The sequence below is a fragment of the Lathamus discolor genome, chromosome 3 (genome assembly GCF_037157495.1).
Source record: "Lathamus discolor isolate bLatDis1 chromosome 3, bLatDis1.hap1, whole genome shotgun sequence".
In the NCBI taxonomy this organism is placed as follows: domain Eukaryota; kingdom Metazoa; phylum Chordata; class Aves; order Psittaciformes; family Psittacidae; genus Lathamus; species Lathamus discolor.
In genome coordinates this window covers 39,966,770-39,979,914 of record NC_088886.1, presented here as the reverse complement: position 1 = coordinate 39,979,914, position 13,145 = coordinate 39,966,770, and the positions used below count along the sequence as shown (strand labels likewise).

The 13,145-nt window shown below is 40.1% G+C and overlaps 1 protein-coding gene across 12 annotated transcripts in view; it reads left to right on the top strand.

Moving 5' to 3' along the window:
- MED12L (mediator complex subunit 12L) overlaps positions 1-13,145 on the top strand; it is a 150,301-nt gene that overhangs the window by 111,141 nt on the left and 26,015 nt on the right. For 11 of the 12 annotated variants that reach the window (XM_065674759.1, XM_065674755.1, XM_065674761.1 and 8 more), the window contains 10 exons: positions 1,272-1,413; positions 2,252-2,372; positions 3,079-3,180; positions 4,883-4,996; positions 7,374-7,573; positions 8,135-8,323; positions 9,248-9,322; positions 9,445-9,635; positions 9,962-10,123; positions 12,673-12,784. In XM_065674759.1, coding sequence (XP_065530831.1) covers positions 1,272-1,413; positions 2,252-2,372; positions 3,079-3,180; positions 4,883-4,996; positions 7,374-7,573; positions 8,135-8,323; positions 9,248-9,322; positions 9,445-9,635; positions 9,962-10,123; positions 12,673-12,784 — 1,408 coding nt within the window. The remainder of the gene's footprint in view (positions 1-1,271; positions 1,414-2,251; positions 2,373-3,078; positions 3,181-4,882; positions 4,997-7,373; positions 7,574-8,134; positions 8,324-9,247; positions 9,323-9,444; positions 9,636-9,961; positions 10,124-12,672; positions 12,785-13,145) is intronic. The other variant, XM_065674758.1, reaches the window with a different exon arrangement.

The window sequence follows — 13,145 nt, the reverse complement described above, 5'->3', positions numbered from 1 at the left end:
CAGAAACGTTTAGAGGGCTGGAGCAACTTTCCCGTAAAGAGAGGCTGAGAGAGTTGGGCTTGTTCAGCCTGGAGAAGAGAAGGCTCTGGGGAGATCTTCTTGCAGTCTTTCAATATATAAAGGGGACTTATAAGGTAGGGAGGGACTTTTTATGAAGGACTGTAGGAACAGGACGAGGTGTTATGGCTTTAAACTGAAAAAGGGGAGATTTAGATTAAATAGTAGGAAGAAACTCTTTACTGTGAGGGTGGTAGTGGGCTGCCAGAGGAGCTGTGACTGCCCCATCCCTGGCAGTGTTCAAGGCCAGGCTGGATGGGGCTTTGAGCAACCTGGTTTAGTGGAAGGTGTCCCTGCCGTAGCAGGAGATTGGAACTAAGCTTTAAGGTCCCTTCCAACCCAAACCATTCTGTTTATTCTATGAAATGTGGGGCATCCTTGGCTGAGCAGTGCAGCTCAGAGGAAGCAGTTTTGTAAGAGCACCAAAGGGGAACATCTAAATGTGGCCAAACGAGTTTCACTGTGCAACAGAGAAAAAATAACTTGCACTGGCATGAGTCAGCTCTGCTCTGTTTTATTTAAAAAGTTACATAACTCTGAATCATACACCGAATCACACATCACACTGTATGTGATCTGTGAAGTGAAACTCATCGATGCCGATTGATTCTCTGACTCTCTTTCCTCCTGAACAGTAGTGCTGGCCTAGCACAGGGTGGGAGGGCTCTTGCAGTGGGATGTCAGTCACTGCTGACCTGGGCACTGGGCAATGTGCACCACATGCACCACGTTCCTGTCATATTTTTGCATAAAAGGGGATGGAGCTGCTTTTGTGTGACAGCACTGAGGGAAGGCCAGAGCATGTCCCTGTAGCGAGTAGCAGGCCGTCTGCTGTGGTGGGCTGCAGGCAGCGGGGCTTTGGGTGCTCCATCCCTCTTCCTGGGCAGCTCAGCACTGGTAGAGAAACTGGTGAGAACACGGGGTATAACGAGTAGGGTTTACACAAAATAAAGGCCCTGTGCTACTGCAGATTGGGTGGCTGCAGGTTATGGGGTACAAGTCACATACTGGGTTTTTTCCCCAAGATGCTTCAGTTGTCCATAACTGCGTAATATTAGATTATATGTACAATAGCATAATCACATTTAGGCATAAATCCCCACCTTAAGTGAGGAAACACAACCTCTTCTGCCAAGCACTGATCTGCTTTGACCTAAATATTTATTGTTTATGAAATCTCTTGCTCTTGTATTAGTTTTTCTCTTCTTTCCTAGGATTAATGACATAGCAAACCTTTGCGCAGAGCTGACGGCATGCTGCACGGTCCTTAGCTCAGAGTGGTTAGGGGTTGTAAAAGCTCTTTGCTGCTCTTCAAATCACGTCTGGGGCTTCAATGATCTGCTGTGCAGTGTGGATGTAAGTTCAATATCTGCTGAAGTATCTGTTAAACCTATTTACCTAGGCTGCACTTAAGGGTGTAGTAAGGTTTCCATTCAATACAAAAGATGGAGCACAAATTTGGTCCTGTATCCATTTGAGTTTTCAAGGCTTCTAAAGAGATTCCTGATTGGTTTTTAATTCTTTCCTCCATCTTCAGGGTTAATGTAGAATTTGGGCAGTGCTTGGAGTTTCCTCTTTGTAAATTTTTTCTTTTGTTTGTTACAGAATGATACAGAATATCAAAGGTACTCTTTAAAAGGAGCAGGCGTGTCCATACACTTTTCTAAAATGTTGAGAGATGTGTAAATAACTATATTTTATTTTGAAGACCTGCTTTGGTGTTGGGTCTTAGATTGTAGAAGGGGTGGCATACTTTGCTGTTCCTTATTCACCTGTTGTAACTTACTGTGGTCCTGTTAAAGTCAGCAGAATTACGGTGACTTATCCAATATCTGATTCAATATATTTATCTATACTTTGAGTACATATTGATTACAGATTGAAGCTGTGTATATCTGGGACATATCCTTGTCCTGAAGCTAAGGAATGAGTATTGATGTTATCAGGTTTTATACAATGATAAAAATTTCTCAAGTTTTTATAAAGGTAATGCTTTTTATTTCAGAATTCATGGTATTTGAAGTAGGTATTTGCTAAAATGAAGTTAAAAACAATATTTGCCATAAAATGTTGGGGAAATACATTAAAATTAGAGACAAATACTTATGTGTAAACATTTTAATGTTTATTCTTAATAGTTGCCTCAGTGGTGTGTACACTATTACGTGAACCCTTGCAATGTTTTTCCTTCCAGGTGAGTGACCTGTCTTTTCACGATTCCCTGGCCACTTTCATTGCTATACTGATTGCCCGGCAGTGCTTTTCTCTGGAAGATGTAGTTCAGCATGTTGCACTGCCTTCTCTTCTTGCAGCTGGTAAGAAAATACTAAGAGAAGAACTTAAGAAGTCTTAAGCTCGTCATTTTAAGAAGTCTCCTTTGACTGAATCAGTAGCGTGTTCTGAGCTTCATTCTTGTATGGAATGCCACTTATTCTGCATTGCAGCATGTATATCACTGCAAGCTCCCAAAAGGAGCGATTCCAAGCTACATCAGAGAACCCGTACGTGACAAGTGGTATCAGAGTTGCTTACAGCACACCGTCCCCTTACGTTATGCATCTTCACCTTCTGCTCACAACTCTCTTCTGCTGTATGCTATATGTTCAAGCGTCAGCCAGATCTAGTCAGGTTGTGCATTTCCTTCTGGCATCGGTCTGCCTGATACTGCTTTTTCTCTCTAACCTTATTGTCCTTGCCAGCAGCCCCGGAGTACTCTAACTATGGTCCTCTTTGTTGGCTACTTCACACATTTCTTTTCACTTACTGCTTAGATTTGTGTTTCTTATTTCTGCTTCAACTATCAATTTTAACTATGCATTATGTTCTGCCATATTTATGTCTCTTGTTTACCAAAAATCATACTATTCTTTCCTGGTTTTTAATCACTCAAGGCCATAAATGCTGATGAAATTTTTGTATTCCCATTTAAAGCGGGGTTGTGAGGTAGAACATTCCAGGCCTGCCACTGGGACTTGCAAGGTCCTGGGCAGATGCTTTATGTCCACATCCCATCTTCCATAGCCTGTGGAGATCCAGATGCTGAGCCTGGGGCAAGGATGACCTGTCGGCTGCTCCTGCACCTTTTCAGGACACCCCAGGTTTGCTTCTTTTCCCAGGGAGCAGGTAAGTTCTTTGCTGTGTGGTCCTTTCATTTCAGAAAGCAAACCCAGATGAGTTTTGATGGCTCATGTGTGAAAATATCCATAGTGCAAATACAGATGATAGCCTGTTTAAAATTACAGATGTTTCACTAGTGAAAAGTTGATATGTGCTATTCTTACTTGTTTGGGAAATGTTTTGTATGCATGTAAAACTACATAAGTTTTCTAAAACTTATTCATTATTAACCTCTGGTCACCCAGGCGTGACATGATGTTGACATAAAACTCAGCCATATTAATATTATATCTTAAAAGAAAATTAAGTTTTAACATAGCAGCTGTGTACACTTCAGCAAAGAGGAATATATTTAGAAGAACTGTTCTGTCCTGATAGTTCTCATTTTGTTTTGGAACTTCACTGAGACCATCATGTGAGCCTGGGAACTATTAAGATGGGTTTTGTGCCAGTGTTGCTGTTGGCAGTGATAGTACGTACCACAGTCCCCACCGTCCTTTGTACTAAATACTGTCAGGGCAGTGGTGGGTCATCCTGCAGTGATCTGGAAACCAAACATCACACAGTTTGGTAGCCTTGCATGTAAACTGAAACTAAATGTGATTTTTAAATAGGGTGTAATGACAGCATCTAGTCCAACAGAAGAAACATGAGGAAATTAGTTCTCATGGTACATTAATGTAGTTCTTTTTCCTTTTAAATTTGAATATTCTGTGGTCTGACCTGTGTGTGCTTGCCACAGACCAAAAGGGGAAGGAGAAGGGCTCCTAACAACTAAAAGGAAGCAAGCCTGGAAATAACTTGTGTTTTGACTTAAAAGTATTTCAGCAAATATGATGACAATACTATTTATATGGGAAATGAAATTGAAAGGAAAAAAAAAAAACCAGCTCTTCAATGGTGTCTAGTTCTTCCACCTAAAAGTAATATTAATTTCTTTTTTGACCAGAAATCAATGGGCTTTTGTTGCATCTTTGAACAAAATAAGAGCCATGAAGAATACTGTCTGAGTAAGAGATATGTTAAATGGTCCCAGGCCTCCCAAGAAATAAAAGTGGGTTTGAATGGATAAGAAAAATGATGTCTGAACTCTAGGAAGCAGTACAGGTCAAACAAAATGTGACCACGTTACAGTCTTCTCTTACATGTGGCTCAGTTAACCACCCTCAGAAAGGTGGTTTCATTCTCCTTCCCTCTTTCCCTTCCTCTTTCCCTCTCTCCCTCCCTCCCTCCCTGTCTGTCTATTTATTTTCAAGTTAGAAAAAGCACTCACTGGCTTTTTCTGGAGTCTGCCTCTGACCTGCAGAATTAGGCTTAACTGCGACAGGCATTTATATTAATTATTTTTACCTCATTTGTTATGAAGACTAGGTGAGGGAAGTAATTTCCTAAATCTGTGAAGTAAAAATCAAAATACATGCCAGTGTCTCGTGGTTAAATTCACTGTTTACATGGACACAGTGAAAGACAAAATCCTTTTTCTATTTAAATGATCATAGCTTATTTTGATATCAATACATCATAACCATGTATCCAGTTGATTTTAATGACTTACCCGTTGTTCTTCACTTTCAATTCCAGAAAATTCAGTTCTTCATTCAGTTATTGTACTTCTATAGCCATGCTAGATGAAAGGGATTTTTTACAAAGGAAATTTTAGTTGGTAAATAACCACTCTTTTCTACAAGATTTACTCTTCTTTCCATAGGCAAATTATTTCCTGGAATTCGTTCTTCTTGTGATCGTCACCTCTTGGCTGCTGCTCACAACAGTATAGAAGTGGGAGCTGTGTTTGCAGTCTTAAAAGCAATTTTAATGCTTGGTAAGATTATGCAGAGTCATGTGCAGTGTTTTTGTTCTAGTGTTTGGGTAGAAAAGAGATCATGTCAGTTCACTTTCCTGGGAGTGCTCCTGGGAAAGGAAAACCCTGATGACAGGAGGCAGATGTGTTTGCTGTCTGTGCTCGTGTAGTATGTAAGTAGCATTTCCCCAGAAGGTCAAGAGACAGGATTTTTCTTTGGTGAGTCAGCCCCAGCTGATGAGGCTTTAAGCAGATGTGGCTTTTTCACATTTTGACCCCTACCCCCGCCACCAAGTCCCAGTACATTTCAAACTCAGGTGAGTCCCTCTCAAATACAGAGAGGAAATGTGATCTCAGATCAATTTTCCCACCTTTTTCTGTGTCTTACTACAAATCATGTGCCTGTCATTGTGGAAGTTGCGAAAGAATCACTGCTAAGCAACTCTCCACAAATAATGAGCGTGTTGTTTTCCCAAACCAAATGCCTAAGAACTTTGGTTTGGCTTAAGTTCATTTAAAGCTTGTAACCTATGGTGATGTGTATTTTTGGAGTTAAGTAGATGTCCAGTTAACCAAGTGAGATCTTCCAGATGTGGACATACCCACAGAGGTACGCCTCCCTAGAGTGCCATTATTGTATTTTCTGTTGGCCAGTGTCTCAGAACTGTCTCAAAACCCCTTGATCCTTAATGATGTGGCTACACTGGGAAAGGTGTTAAAGGCATTGCTATCTGGGATGGACTGGTGGATTTGAGAGTGAGTTTGAAAGAAGTTTATGGCTGTTACTGATATTCTTTTGCTATTCAGAATGCTGAGATTTGCTGATTTTCTTCATTAATGGTGTGTGGTGTGAAAATGTATTGTTTCATCTCTGTGCAGAAATGTGGTTTGAATAGTGTCTGCTGCAGGGTGGTATGAAGGAAGGTCCAGGCGCACAGTTTATTTGTGGCTATACTGCAGCACATCTTCTATAACAAAAACGTTGTATTTGGAAATGTATTATTTGTCTGCCAGGCTCTTCCCTCTTGTCCTTCAAGGGTACAGATTTGGGCTTGATATGTTTGTGCTCACAAGCTCGTAAGATGTTGAATGGAGGGTGTGGACAGGCTGTTTGCTGCTGCTCTCTGTTCATGTGTGGTGGGCACAGGCTCCCATCAGCTTGTTTCCCATGCTCTTTGCAATGAGCTTGTCCTGACCTTTGAGTCCTTTGGGGCTTGATGTGCCTGATGCACCAGCCATTGGGTCAGTGGTATGGACCAAATGGAGGTTTCTGAATTTGCAGGAAGAGAGATTATAACTCTCACCTCTCAGGATATGTTTGCTGTTCTGCTATTGGAAAAATAATTTCTACTCAGCCTCATGAGTGACAACACTGTTCAGTTTTTCACCTCTCTGTAAGGAGCTGATTCCTTGTGCTGCTCTGTGTGTGTGCAAGTGACTGAAGCAAGCTATTTAGCCTTGTCATGTCATGTTAGTTGTTGATCTGAGGTGTTTTCTAAGGGATGACTATCATATGTAGTGCATCACTTAAGGTCCGTGCGACTTTCTGCTGACTTTAAACATTAGGCTATGTTAGCCCACTCTTCATGCAGGCTGCTGGATAGCCTCGCAGGCTCTGGGGTATGATTATGTGGAGTGGTTTGTCTTGTTTTCCCCACTACTACATACTATAGTTGCATCTTTTTCCTTGCCCAAGGTTCCAGGCCCGTAAACATGTAAACCAGGCACTGCTACAGTTCTGTGTTTTTGTTTTGTTTTGTTTTGTTTATTTTTTTTGCACTGTGTCTGAAGTGTTTTTCCTTGTCTCTGGTTGGCCCTGTTGGTTTCCGGTAGATGGTGATTGTACCACTGTGCCAGCGCCTCACAGGGAGAAAGGGTCACCAGTGTTGGCCAGGCTCCCTCAGCATGCTCTGCCCTCTTCCATTCCCAGGAAGATCAGTCTCTCTTGTCAAGAAGTTCATAGGAAGGTGGGCTAAGTGGCCACTGATCAAAGCTTGTCTCTTGACATATGGAGTGATAATAAAACAAAGTGAGACTTGGGAAAGGGACATCTGGGAAGAGTGAGTAACCCAACACTTCCTTATCTGCCAAAGCAATTTCATACCCTCACAGAACTTTTCTTGTTGAGCACGTAGTGACTTTACTTGTGTTTGATTCATATAAACCTTTTTCTATTTCTGAAATATCCATTACAAAGATGGTATGCAAAATGAAGCAAGTGGAGAATACTTTGGCCATGGTGATTTTCAGAGTCCATTAGTGCTGCCCTTCTACTGTGGCTGCCTCACTCCTGCTTTACCCCTCAGCTGGCCTTTGCCTCCAGATACATCCCCTGGCAGGTAAGCTGTGAGGGCATGGGCAGAAGTTCACCCCCTGCTTCTGTGCTTCTTCTGTGCAGGTGATGCTGAAATTGGCAGCAACAATGTCAACTCCTTGAAGAGTGAAGACTTCCATATGAGAGGCTTGTTAGATGAACTCAATGAGGATGAAGTCTGGGGTTCTTCTCACGCTTTGAAAGCATGTGGAAAAGCTGTTTCCATAGAAACTGCTAGTTTAAGCGAGTATGCTAGATATGTACTAAGAACAATTTGCCAGCAGGTAATCTCTAAAAGTACTCATCTGTCTTCATTTAGAGAAACAATGCTATTTTATTTGAAAAGCGTAGAATATATTTGGGTGCAAAATGAATGTTGAAGTATTTCAGTATTTGAGTTCTGTTTGGGTTTCCTCATTTGCAAAATTTATGTATGGAGTAGTATGTTACTGAGGGGGAAAGAAATTGCTTTAGTTATTAGCATCTCCCTGCACTCTGTGAGAACTCTAAAAAAACACTAGGTTTTTTTCCTGCCTGAATCTTGAAAGCTTTGAGCAGATAATAGGACCAACACCATTAGCTGTCTGCTCAAGTGCTTTTGCATTAGCACTTGGTTTATTGCAAAGTTGCTTTTAGAATACAGAATAAATTAATTTTGGAAAAAACCTGTTAATCTTACTTTCAGGAGGTACTGAATGACAGAAGACATTTATAATCTGACATGTTGCATGAACCGTAATTCAATTCAAGTTTTGCATATGGAAAAATCACTTTTCTGTTTAGCTTCCCAAAAGTTAATACTGACTTGAAACTATCTTGTGGACTTGTTATCTGATTGCTTACAGGAATGGGTTGGAGAACACTGTTTAAAAGAACCTGAGAGGTTGTGCACAGACAAAGATCTTATTTTGGATCCTGTTCTTTCAAACAAACAAGCTCAGAAACTGCTTCAACTTATCTGTTATCCTCATGGTATTAAAGAATGCACTGAGGGTGACAACCCTCAGAGGCAGCATATCAAGTGCATACTTCAGGTAATGCAGTGGGGAAAAGGAAGAAAAACTACCTGCGATGCACTGACTTAACCTGTCATTCACCAGCACTACCAGTTGACACTGATTTGCAGTTTCTGGTGCAACCAAGCATTAGATTCTTCTTTAAAGATTGCACGTGCTCAGGATTCCCACTGGCTGTGGGAAACTAATTTTATAGTGTGACTTCTGGTGTCTCATTATGTCTGATTCCACAGTTATGAAAGAGGCAAGCATGCAGCATGCTCATTGTTGCTGTTCACCTTTGTCAGTCATTAGGAAGCCACTGAAAAGGGGGAGCTGCTTTTAGGGTTGGCTACATTGAGATGGCTGTGGTCTCAGTAGGCCTCTGTAACAGTACTGTGGTGAAAGGCACTCCTGCCCCACGGAAAAGGCGCAGATGCCTTCCTGGGCTGTCCTAAACTAGTCATTTCTTCAAGTTCAGCTGCACTCGGGGCACTTTATTTCTTAAACTATAAAGACCAAGTACTTTGTCTTCGATTTTGTTGGAATAGACCTGTGAAGAATCAGATTGGCAATTGTGCTAAATGCAGGCGTGTCCACTAGGGTGGCAGTGCTGTGGAGTAATGTAATTACTAATGAAAGCTCGAATTACGTTTTCTGTATTCACACTTAACTCAGATTTTGCAGAGAGCAAGATTTTTATTGAGAAAAGTTGTGTGGTCAAAAATATTGAGTAATGATATTAGTTGCAAAGACATGGAAGTTAATGTACATTCTTTAATAGGTATTTTGACATGATATTTTTACATGTCATTAGACTATTAAAAAGTAGTGATTGTGATGACCTGTTTAAAAGGGTTTTTTATGAGGTTTGCATGTACCATGTTCAATTATGAGATTTATTTTTTTTTCTTCAGACCTGAAGTGTTGACATTTGTATTTGTAATGTTAATTCTTACCCAGAACTTAGATCAGTGGACTCTCCGGCAGTCTTGGTTGGAGCTGCAGCTAATGATCAAACAGTGCATGAAAGAGCCTGTGAGTATTTCTTTTCAAACTTTCTTATCTAAATATTTAATGCAAAATAGTATGTTAAATTTTAACGTAGTCCATGAGCAAACATACCATGAATGTGCTAGTTTACTTATGTTTTACTGTAGGGTTCTGGGTCTGTGGCTGAAATGAACAGCTTGTTGGATAATATTGCAAAGGCGACAATAGAGGTGTTTCAGCAATCCGCTGATATAAACAATAACTCTTCTAACTCTGGTATAGGCCTCTTCAATCCAAACTCTGTTGGAAATGCTGACACAAGTAATACAAGACAGAATGGTAAAAAGACATTCCTAAGGTATTTTTTTGTAGCACCTTTTTAATTATTTTAGCCAACATGATGCTTAATTATGTGTAGATTGCCTAGACTTTTTTGCGCTTGAAAAAGGAATCTGCAGAAATGAGTTACCTGAAGGTTACTTCTGTTTGTTTTTGTTTAACAGTAAATATAGTTGATATTCTTGAACTTTCTGGAAACCAGAAATTGTTACTGCTCAGTCCACACTAGTTACTCCAGATGCATTTGCCAACTGTTTCATTAAAGCAGTTCAGTCTTGTAACAGCTAATACTTTTTGCAAAAGTGCATGGATATTTTGGCTGAAGTAAGTTTATTCTACTTCTAGTTCCTCTGAACGGCGAGGAGTGTGGCTGGTGGCTCCCTTGATTGCAAAACTGCCTACCTCAGTTCAAGGTAGGGTCTTGAAAGCTGCAGGAGAGGAGCTGGAGAAAGGTCAGCATTTGGGGTCATCTTCTAAGAAGGAGAGAGACAGACAGAAACAAAAAAGGTACGACCTTGGGAAATACTTATATGCAGAGTTGAAGGGTAGCTCTGAAGGAGGGGTATACTAAAGGCTGGATTTTGGCTTCACCAAACCTCATTGCTTCACTTTTGTGGAGCAAAAAATTAACCCCAAACAGCATTCAGGTTTCATTTAGTTTGAAGAAATATCATTGGTATCAGAGGACAAAATGTGAAAGTTTTGTAGGACATCTTCCAGTGGCTATGCTACAGCTTGTGGATGGGAAAAGTTAGACATCTAGGATGATAGTTAGAGCACTTGTTGTCTCTTCCTTTCCATGTCAGTAGGCCACTTTCCTTGCCGTTAAGATCCCGTAATTGTCATAAGATGTCATCTAAGTCCTGTTGCAAATTAAGCTTAAGCTCATCTCTTAACTTTCAAAGCACATGAGAATTTTAATGACCTAATGGTTATTGATTTTTCTTTAGTCAAATATTCTTCCACAGTGCCTATAATTTTTATACTTCCTTAGAGTTATGATAGAAATTACATTCAATGCTACACACAAGGTCTCTTAGCTTCAAATACCAACTATCTTTCTTGTGAAGCTCTTCCAAAGTACAGTTGTTCATGAAAACAAACCACTTCTTAATTGAAACCAAACTTCATTGCTTTGTGAGTGACAAAACCAGGGATACTATGGGAAAGTATGAAATCTTATATTACATATTGTCATGGTTAAACCCAGCTGGTAACTAAATACCATGCTGGTAACTAAGTACTGCTTGCTCACTAACCCTCTTCCTCACACAGCTTCCTGGGCAAGATGGGGAAAATTGAAAGAATGTAAAAAGTGCGAGTTGAGATAACAACAGTTTAGTAGTTGAAATGAAGTAAAATATAGTGATAATAGAAATAATAATAATAAAAAGACCACAACAAAACCACAATACTGGCTGGATGAAGCCTTGGGTGACATGGTTTAGTGTGAGGTGTCCCTGCCCATGGGAGGGGGTTTGGAACTAGATGATCTCAAGGTCCTTTCCAACCCTAACTGTTCTATGATTCTATGATTCCATGATAATAATAATAGAGAACAGCAGAAAAAAAAAAGAGAAATGAAAATTCAGAAGCACAAGTGATGCACAGTACTATTGCTCACCACCTGCTGACTGATACCCAGCTTGACCCCAGCAGTGATTGGTCCATTCTGGGTAACTCCCCCCAGTTTATATACTGGGCATGATGTGCTGTGGTATGGAATAACCCTTTGGTTAGTTTGTCCTGGCTCCTCCCGGCTTCTTGTGCACCTCCTTGCTGGCAGAGCATGAGAGACTAAAAAGTCCTTGATCAGGGGAAGTGCTGCTTAGCAATAACTAAAACGTTGGTGTGTTATCAGCATTGTTTTCAGACTAAAGCCAAAACACAGCACTGCCCCAGCTGCTAGGAAGAAAATTAACTCTGTTCCAGCTGAAACCAGGACGCCTATATAAGAACTCTTTTTTCATACTCTGCTTTATGTAGTAGGGGTAGCAGTTGCAGTAATAACTGTCTTGCAAACTATACATTTTTCTTATGGAAATTAATGAGGAAAATGAAGAGGTGTTTCTACCATGTTGCTCTTAAAATCTGAAAAATTGCTCTTTAACATGACTTTTTGAAAATGCAGGCTTCCTATTTTTCACCTTTTATTGGACCTTGGGATTTTGCCATTCCTTTATACTAATTGTCACCTAAATTGTTGAAGTTAAATTCCAAATGAAAATAACTGTTGAAATGAATACTTGTAATCAATACATATGTGTATGTGTGCATATGTATTTATATTTTATTTATATTGTGTTTATGGGTGCATGGAATTTTCAGGGAGCTTATATACCTTGAACTGCAAAAAGCATTGCACGAGCTGTTAGTCAGATCCCTTTGCTGACGTTTTAAACTTCTCTGCTTCACATGTACTTTCAAATTAATATTTGTGTATTTCTTTCAGTTTGTCTTAATTTTGTTGTAATGGAAGCACGTTAACCTAAAAAACCAAAATAATATTGAACAGCCTTGTATTGGTATGGCATAGCTCCTACAACCAGCTAAAGCTGTGTCTCAGTTTACCTACGCTACACCTGTGATAGAATGTTAGTGCAGTTTAGGTAGGCAGCTGTCACTAATCAGTGCTTGCATGGGAAACTTACTTGGGATTCACATCAGACCACTAACATGGGTTAGAAACTTTAGCTGCCTAATCTCTGCTAAAATTGTATCCCCAGTTAATTAAAGCAGTTTTAAAATAACATGGACTGATTCTGAGTCAGGCGTTCAAGTGTCCATGCGACTCTTGGTCATTCCATGCCCTAAGCTAGGTGGGTTCTCAGTAATGACATGCATAATATGTGTATTTACCCTGGCTGGTGCTGTGCCCGCTTATGTACATAGTCTTTTAATTCACCTGGCAAGGCTTTAATTTACTAAAACAGAAACAGACTTAGATGCAGGCAGTGCCACTTCAAGGAAAAAGTAGACAAAACAAGGAAGGGAGCAAGGATGGGAAGTATCAAAATAACTTTACTAATTGACTTCTGTGTTTGCCTCTCTTAAAGCATGTCTCTCTTGAGTCAGCAACCTTTCCTTTCATTGGTACTTACTTGCCTTAAGGGACAGGATGAGCAACGGGAAGGGCTTCTAACATCACTGCAGAATCAAGTTAATCAGGTAAAACAAGCACATAACCATGATCACCCTTTATGAGATGTTTCATGTGTCATCATTTTTATGGGTATATGATGTGTAAACCCAGGAAAAATTACAATGCAATGCTATGCCAAAAGGAACAGTACAAGGAAGGAAGAATGGGGAGGTGTTTGTTCCTTTTAGAGGGTGCGTACATCTAAAATTGTTACAGAGAAATATAATGAACTTGAGTCTGAGTTCACTTGTTTCCAGGAAAAACAGTAACTGATGTTTGTCCTGAAAGGAACAGTCTTCTCAGTCTCTAGCTGATCATAAAAGGTTTTTATAAGTTTGAAATTTTTGTTATTTAGGAAAATCCTTCATCTTCTCCAGCTGGTACAGA